The following is a 9,080-nucleotide window of genomic DNA, read 5'->3' as shown; positions in this document are numbered from 1 at the left end:
ATGTTATGGAGGCATCTATGTCAATATGTGGTTGTGTCGACTGCCGGTAATGAAGGACGAAGTGTCATGATTGAGATCTAGGAGAGAAAGAGGAATTTAGGAGGAACTCATGGAGGCGTGGATTTCTTGTGCTTCTTGACCTAGAGAGTAGCTAGGAGGTAGTCCTCAAGTATTTCATCAAATATGAAAAGATGAAAGTTCTTTTTTGAAGTAGATAGACTAAAGTGAAAAAGCATCATGCGTGTTTTTTTATTTTGATATATGAAAGTAAAACAAAATATGCATTCTTGAATGTTGTAAAATTATTCAAAAAAGGACAATATTTACAAGAGGAAGTTAAGTCAGTCGTAAATCCTTCAGATTTTACAATAGATGACATTATTTTTATGTAATGCGACTTTAATTGTCTATCATAAACTCAATGTGTCGTAATTCGTTACAATCACCACAAAATGTAATAAAGGTGATTGAGAAACATTATAAAATTGGTAAACAATAACTAACACATTAACCTAATATTGAAAAATTTGCAGAGTAGAATCTGATATTAAAGAGTAATAAGAGCCAATTAAAAGAAACAAAGATTAAAATGTAAACATAAATATATTGATCTGCCGAACAAAGGCTAAGTTTACATTAATCAGATTTAAAATCGAATACATTTCCATTGTTTTATTTAATTATGTGACCAAGTGTGCACAATCTATGTCACACGATCGAACCTATACTAGAACAAACTATCCACCAAACTTGGTAGAGTCTGATTAACAAATATGTTGCATCCAATCTCTGTTAGGTGGAAACTATCCCAAAAGAAGTATTTAGTGTCGTCTGGGCACGTTGGGCTAAGCCTGTTACATAAAAAAGACACCTCTACCAATCCAGTTCCACAACAGCCTCTATTAACAACTTGAAAACCTGGGAAAAGGAAGAATGTGTTAGAAAATAATTAAACATTATTGAAATGCGCGCACATGTGAAAAAGTTACGTGAAAATTAAGTAGTGGATGTTGTGGATACCATATTGCTGAGGGTTATTGATGATGTTTATTAGAGGATTGTAGAAATCGACCAAAGCAATCCTTGATTTAGGAAGATTACTTGCAAGAACTGGGAGCTGTTCTTTTACCATGTTGTTGTACAATTGTGCTGCTTCATTTTCTTTTTGGTCGCACATTCTAAGTATACCTCCATTTAATGTTCTCTCTATAGGAAGACATCCTGTCGGGGGTGCACTAAAGACAACTATCTTTCGTGCTCCTAGTTTGTATAGTTCCTTCAATAAATTTGATGAAAATCTATAAGTTTGTAATATCATTTATGACATGTCTTTCATGTTCACATAATAAAAGTCCATCTTTCGGTGTCATTTTTCAAACATCTTATTTATTTATTTTATTATCACTTAAAGGTGTGCATTTCATCCAAAACCTTAATTGAAACAATCACCTTCTACTTGTGTATTTTCATCTTGCATAGCAATGTCTAAATGAGTAAATATAATATAATTACTAGCAAAGAAAAGTAAGGGTATAAATACCTGTATAAAATTCAAGGTCAAGTTTACCAACATGCGATCATAAGTAGGGACATCAATTAGTATGCTTCTTGCTGGGAGAGATATAACAAGATCATTTGTGCTTGAACATACCAAAGATACACTATTTTTCATTATATTCATCACAGCTTCTTCCCCAACGATCCTTGTGAGATTCCCAATATATTGTTTGAACAAATTCAATTGGTCCAATATTGGTATAGCAGCCTAATTGGAAGGAGACCAAACAAGTGAAAAAAAAATAAGGGCATATAAATAGATACATTCGTACAAATAACACGTAAAACATAAGTATTTTTAGAAATTAAAAATAAGATATGTATGCATACCGATACGGTGCTTGTTAGTGGATCATATCCAGAGCCACCGGAAGCAAAACTTACACCCGTGAGAAGATCGTTGTCTTGTAAGGAAGGGTCGAGATATGCTGGAAGATATTCCTTGACGCCTAATCCTTCGGCTTAGGATTATTTGATATGAAACAATAAATTGCAGTTTTGTTAGTTACAAATACAAAAGCGTACAACCACGAATCTACTATATACATGAATGACATCCCTCTAAATCCTTTGTGCTAACTCTTTAGAGACTAGTGCACGTAAAACATTAGTATACTTGTATAATGAACTGTTGTCTTTTTATTTTTGTTTCTATTCTGATGATTTTTGGAAGTAACGGTAATATGTTCTATAATTTAGTTTACTTTTGATATTCATCGTGATATTTTTTGTTAGTGATTTAGATTAAGAGAAAGTGCTCAGTTTCTGCATGAAAATGATAATTTGACATTAAAGATGATGTTGCGAAATGTCATATATTTGCTTCCCAAATACTTTGCTTTGTTGTTAGATTTATATTTTTCTTATATCTATTTCTAACTATATGATTGTGCTTTGATTTGATATGGAACATCTATTTGATTTGAGTAAAAATAGTAGTATTTTCTATAGAAATTTCTTTTACGAAAATTAATAAAAAATAACGAGAATAAACATGAATATAAAAACGAATATGATAAATGCAAAAATACAGCCATGAAAACTGGTAGACAACTTGATCTTTCATGGAGTAGGGTGTTGTAGTTAGGTTTATATTATTAACACTAGCGATGTGGTTTTTATTTGAATAGAGCTTTTATGGAGTAGCTAGGGTGTTTATATAAACTTTATAGTTTACTAAAAAGAACTTCGAACAAGAATAAACACCAATATATGAGTGATACAAAAAATGCATCCACGACTACAACTCGATTAGCAATGCACCATGAACGATGGTAATGTATCGAACGTCTGAAATTGGTGGTTGTTATTAATCCACGTGGCAGTGCTTGCTTGTCGAAAGAGCTAAAGTTCATTGATAGTCACAACGGGTTTATTTGCCCATTTAACATGAAAGAATAGTAAGACTGTGCTGGGCTTTTCAGTTGCTAAAATGTGCTATGATTTATTTTTAGACTACAGATTAATTTGATGATTGGGGTAATGGTTCAAAATACTAAGTTCAATTTGATGATTGGGGTAATGGTTCAAAATACTAGAATTCCATTTTTAGCCATAAAAACATCAAAGAGTGTACTCTTTCAAAAAAAGAAAAAAACATCAAAGAGTGTATGAAAATAAAAAGGTACCGAAAAAGTCGCCTATGTTTTTTCCATTGGAGAACCTTCCAGTTGGTTTTCCACCCATAAAATCCTTTCCATATGGAAGAAAGTTTGCCTTGAGCGGTGTCGTGATGTAGTCATTATTCCCAGGATCAAGGAAGGAGTCCCCGAATGCTAGGACAGCCGACACCTTTTCTGGCGGATTTATTGTTCCTTGGCTACTGCATAAACAAATTGACGCATATAGGCAAAAGAGAATAACGTTAACAACTAAAAGAATCATCGAAAAATATCTGAAGATGAAACTACAAATGACTTTGTTTTAAAGAAACCACAGTACCTTGACATTTATATATAGATATGACCATATACCCTCTACTAACCTAATATCTATCCTATCAAATTTAATCAATTTTATAATATAGAAAATATTGTTTTATTTATTTATATAATTAAAATGGTAATGTATTTAAAACACAAGTGATTTGAAATGATATGACGTAAGATATTTTACTATATATCTTCAAAATTGTTGCTTTTCTTCACGAAAGAATCTGCAGTCTTCATCCTATCGAAATTTCTCTTTACTTTGTTCTCCAAAAAGAGTTTGAATTTAGTTCCACGAGGATCATTCGATGGGTTGGAAGGGAGCACTAGCTAATTCTATAAGATCAACCTTAGTCTAAGAACTAAAGTTATTTTGATGCTTGTAGTACTCCACAATAACACTATTTCTTTTGACCGTCCATATATTCTTCCTGTCGTGAAATCCCCACACTTTTATACTCGACTGATCGGCATACTTAGCTGAAAATCTCCTTTTACTGTGCTCAGTGACACTAACTCGATGCCGATCTCCACGAACATTTTGATCGGAGCTTTTCATGAAAAACAATTGACTTTTTCCTTGAGTTTTGGCTTGCCTCTGAGCTCGCTTCAAGATTACTCTGGGATCAGTATTAGCAGGTTCAATATCAAATCGGTCAACGATACGAGTTACATTGGCCTGAAGAGGAACATCTTGTGGTGCTTGGGCAGGTACACTTCGGGAGACATTGGCTTCATCAGGCTCACTGACAGATGTTTTGAATTTGTCGTCAAATTCACTGATCATTTTATTCTTCAAATAAAAAAATCTGGCAGTAAGAGCAGCAAGATTTAGCTGCAGATCAGAAATTGTTTTGACTTTTGAGAATTTTCTCTTTCAAGCTCGGAAACTCTAACATCCAGAGTTCCAATCAAGACATCTTTCTCAATAAGCTTTTGATTTAAAACCCCAATTTCTTCCTAGAGCTCAAAAAATGTTGGATCTTCATTATCGGAGCTCCCTGCACCAATTGATATGCCTTTGCCTTTGGGTGCAGGATCAACACTTTCTCGGGCAAGAAACTAGGCAAGCCTTTCATAAGTTGCGTCGTGCGCAGGTTGAGGGGCTGAAGAACCTTCAGGAGCTGAAGAGCTTCCTACTTCAAAAGATGTATGAACAAAACTATGCCCCTCATGCAAAATTTTGCTTTCGACACGAGCTCGTTGGGATGGTTCATTGGTTAGGGTTGGTTGTTGAGTAGGTTGAGTTTGTTCCCTAATAAGCACTCTCGGCCTAGGATCAACTTGCTTTCGTTTCAGTGGCGGCTGGGAGGCTTTGAGACTCTTCAAGATCACATTCATATGGAATAATGTTTGGAGTAGCAACTGCTCGGGGAGGAATCCTTGCAGTTGAATCCAATTGAGCTATAATGTCTGCCATCTGAGCGGGTGTTTAAATTAGCAGATTGAAAATGTTAGTATCTCCATCAGTCTCTGTTTGAGAACTCACAACATCATTAACTTCATCAAAATCAAAGAATGAATGAATGTTATCATCATTGGGCTCAAATTTAAACATGAAATCCTCATCATTAAAACATGATGCATCACCCTCTTCATCATTATCTTCTCCTTTATCATCATCATCAACATCAACATCAAGAAAGGGCATATGCTTCTCTGCCACAATAGCCACAGGAGGGTTGACAGCAGGAACAACCTCAGGTTAAGGAACAAAAGTACTTTCATCTTCTTCAACTGAAACATCTTCTGGTTCGGGATCGTCTTCAATTTAAGCAAATTTTCCAAATTTCACTAAAGGGCTTGTTCCCCTGAACACAACCTTTGAGCCCTTGCGATTTTGCTTCATTAATCCAAAAGAGTTTGGGCCCAAAGACTTCAAATCCAAAAATTCACCTATTCTTTCCAAATCAGGATATTTATCATCAAAGATCATTTGTAGAAATCTTGGATACATCATGAATACAACCTTCTTTTTCCATTGTAGATTGCTCGTCATTTCATTCAACACAAACCTTGAAAAGTTGAAGTTCAAATACATGATGAGAGAAATTATGGAACCGGTAGATGATTGGGAGATCTCATCAGCTCCCCCCTTCCCACCTGAAATACAGATTACAAACTTGTGAGCAATAAAGCGCCAGTAGGGAGGGAGCAACTTCTTCAAGGTTATAGGAAAGGTTCCTTCATAGCCCATTCGTTCAAGAACTTCCCTAATCTGAGTAGCAGATATCTCAATAGGGAATTCAGGCCGATCTCCAAACCTAAGAACATCACGAATTGTTTGTTTCAACACGATAATCTTCTCCCCCTTGACAGTTGATTCTACAACACCTACACCATCTGCTCCTGTTTTATTGAAAGAAGCCTTATCCTAGAACTCCCTCACTAGGTCTTCATAAATGATAGGATTCATTTAAAGAGCATGATTGATCCTACAATTGTTTAGACCATGAGCCATGGACTTAATTGCCTGATCGCTCAGTGGTGGATCAGAAAGACATCCTACAATGTGGTAAGTTTCAACAAATTTCAAATCATCCATTTATCTTCACCAAACGAGCCAAGTGAGAAAAGAAAAATTAAACATATAAAGTTAATTTTCTCAAAACATAAATTCTGATTAACTAAGGTTGATTTCGGTCAACCAAAGTCAAACAGGCTCGAATTGGGCTTGAAATTTGTCAAAATTAAGTCGATTTTGGTCAAAATAGTGAAAGTTTAATGTTTTCGGTCAAAGCACGGGATACAATTTTGGTCAAAGTGGTCAAAGTTCAATTTATTTTGTCCATTTTCGGTTGGATTTGGGTTTTCATCCGAAAATGTCCCACCGAAAACCTAAAACCCGTGAATTTTGGGTTCTCGGCCGAAATCATTCCACTGAAAATCAAAAATATTTGAATTTTGGTTTTTAGCCGAAATCATAAACCCCAAATCGATGTAAAACTTTCGTCCAAATCGACAATCAACACCTAAAATCTGCAAAGATTTCAACAAAATCGGTTGTACAGCACTCGCAATCCACTTACGATGATGATTCAGTGAACAATTTTTGATTAAACACATAAAAGATGACGAATCGAGTAGATGGATTTGAGCAGAAAACGTGAATGAACGAGAGAAAGAAAGAAAAAACAATTTCGGTGGAGGCGTGAAAAATGAGGGGGAAGGCCGAAATCCCTCCTTTTATACCCTAGTTAGGGTTTTCGGCCCATGAACTCGGTGGGCCTCACCCCAAAATTTAATTTTTAGAAAATAAAAATAAAATGAAAACTAAAAATAACACTAACCACACTTCAAGACTAAAATTTAAACACTTTGGGATCATAAGTTTTAAAACAATCTTAACTTTGTTTTTCAGCACACACCTGCATGAATTTATCAGGTCAACCATCGGTATTATGATCTACTTAAACACAAAGGACATTTTTACCAATTTTGACAGATTATACGTGACAAGACTTTTGTGATCAAATTCCTAAATTGGCCATGTAGCTGACAACGATCAAGGATATTGTTGTCCACTTAAGTTCAGCAGCGAGATCTACAAACAACCATTTAAGCAGTTCAATTTTAGGTGTACTAGAACGCGTTCCCCACTTCCCGACATACCCCGACAATCAAGAGCTTCCAAAGAGCTCCTTACTTTAGATGAGTAGTCAATCATTAGGAGAAAAGATGCATATGTTGTGCCCCAGGTCAGATAACTTCCAATCACATAAAGGGGACAACATGTGACTAACACAAATAGAGGGATTGAGAGGTAGAATATTGCATATGTTGTGTTCCAGGTTGGATCGTATCCAATCACGCAAAGGAGACAACATATGGCTAATAGATAGAAAGAATTGCATATATAAGGAGGTGCATAGAAATAGAGTTGCATATGTTGCATTTCAGGTCGGTTATGTTCTAATCGCGCAAACGAGGCAACATATGACTGACAAATAGAAAGAAAGAAAATAATTTCCTACAAACCTACTTTATCAGAACCCCCAGCCGCCCTATCAGTACCGGAATTAAGGACATGAGTCCATATACCAGCAAAGATTTGAGCCACAGTTCCAGTAGAAAAGTAACTTAAGTGTATCATGTAGTTTCCCTTGTTTATCTCACTGCTCAATCTACCCGAGAATCGTATGGTCAATCTAGATGAATCTAATTTCATTTTATTATGTTAAGTTTTTTCATTTGTCACTGAGTCCAGTCCTTTCTTTTAATCCTTTATGTCTACCAGCACGTTGAGCATAAAGTCTACACAATTCAGCTTCAGTACCTTACACTTGTTTAGACTGCCCGTTATCACTCATATTTAGTACTGCTTCCCGAATAACACCTACAAACAAAAAATTATAAGGACATATTTTTGTATTTTTGTTTTGAAAATTTTTAGTTTTTTTTATTTATTTATTTTGATTTCTCCCCTAAATTTGTGCATAGGAGAAAAAAGGAATGAAAATAAAATAAAATAAAATACGCAAATTTAAACTAAAAAGAAATTTAGTCTTCAAAACAAATCATCTTTAGAAAGCCCACAAGCACATCAAATCGAGCTTTACTGAATGGTTTGGTAAATAGGTCCGCCACATTATTACGGTATAGATCTGCTCCAAACGAATGAGCTTGCGCTCATAACAGTCTCGGATAAAATGAATTTTAATATCGATGTGCTTGGTTTTGGAATGATGAACAGGATTTTTTAGCAATTTTTATAGCAGCACCATTATCACAAAATATAGAGATGTCAAGAAAGTTCAAACCGTAATCCAGCAATTGGTGTTGAATCCAGATAACCTGAGAGCATCAGGCTGATGCAGCTACATACTCAGCCTTAGTTGTCAAGGTCAACACCGTCTGCTGTTTCTTGCACTGCCAAGATACCAATCTCTCCCCCAGAAACTGACATATGCCTGAAGTGGATTTCCTATCAAAATCACAACCTGTGGCAGCGAAAGCATATAGGTTAAATTTAGGAGTCTTAGGATAGAATAGCCCCAATTTAGGGCTACCTTTAAGGTATCGAAAGATCCTTTTAACAGCAATCATATGAGAGCATTTAGGATTAGCCTGATGTTTAGCACATTGACAGACAGCGAACATAATGTCAAGTCTGCTGGCAGTCAAATACATAAGAGATCCGATCATCGATCGATATTCGGATTTATCTATGGAATCTCCTTCTGGATCTGGTCCCAACATGGGTGTTTCAACCATAAGTGTAGAGGCAGGTTTAGAATCTTTGAACCTGAACTTCTCAAGAATATCCTCCACATATTTTCCCTGATGCAACAAGATTCCAGATGAATCTTGATGAATTTGTAACCCCATAAACATCACCATTTCACAAAGTGAGCTCATTTCAAATCTCTTTTTCGTGACTTCTTCAAATTCTTTACCCAGCACAGGACTCATTGACCCTAATACGATGTCATCCACGTAGATCTGGACGACAATCAAGTCTTTATCCACTTGCTTTATGAACAACGTCTGATCGTTTGTGCCTCTTGTGTATCCACGCTCCATCATAAAATCTATCAGGGTAGCATACCAAGCTCTAGGAGCTTGATGTAACTCATACAAAGCCTTATCTAATTT

General features: G+C 35.6%; 1 protein-coding gene across 1 annotated transcript; it reads right to left on the bottom strand.

Moving 5' to 3' along the window:
* Positions 1-598: 598 nt before the first annotated feature.
* LOC145030703 (GDSL esterase/lipase At5g42170-like) lies at positions 599-6,629 on the bottom strand. Its single transcript, XM_078979100.1, has 6 exons — positions 6,515-6,629; positions 3,186-5,990; positions 1,888-2,018; positions 1,541-1,765; positions 1,021-1,276; positions 599-918 (listed from the first exon to the last, which is right to left on the bottom strand). Exons 2-6 carry the CDS (start codon positions 3,439-3,441, stop codon positions 728-730), a joined length of 1,059 nt encoding a protein of 352 aa, XP_078835226.1. The 5' UTR covers positions 3,442-5,990; positions 6,515-6,629; the 3' UTR covers positions 599-727.
* Between the last annotated feature and the right edge of the window lie 2,451 nt (positions 6,630-9,080).

Source organism: Lactuca saligna, chromosome 2, assembly GCF_052625555.1.
Source record: "Lactuca saligna cultivar CGN05327 chromosome 2, ASM5262555v1, whole genome shotgun sequence".
In the NCBI taxonomy this organism is placed as follows: Eukaryota; Viridiplantae; Streptophyta; class Magnoliopsida; order Asterales; family Asteraceae; genus Lactuca; species Lactuca saligna.
Note: the sequence above shows the minus strand (reverse complement) of the source record. Positions and strands in the feature narration are given on the sequence as shown.

Excerpts from the sequence above, each read along its gene's own strand:
- LOC145030703 (XM_078979100.1), bottom strand. The coding sequence starts at position 3,441 with ATGATTCTTTTAGTTGTTAACGTTATTCTCTTTTGCCTATATGCGTCA. Across the intron at positions 2,019-3,185 it reads AAACATAGGCGACTTTTTCG|CCGAAGGATTAGGCGTCAAG; the intron begins GTACCTTTTTAT and ends AATAATCCTAAG. Across the intron at positions 1,766-1,887 it reads CACTAACAAGCACCGTATCG|GCTGCTATACCAATATTGGA; the intron begins GTATGCATACAT and ends CCTTCCAATTAG.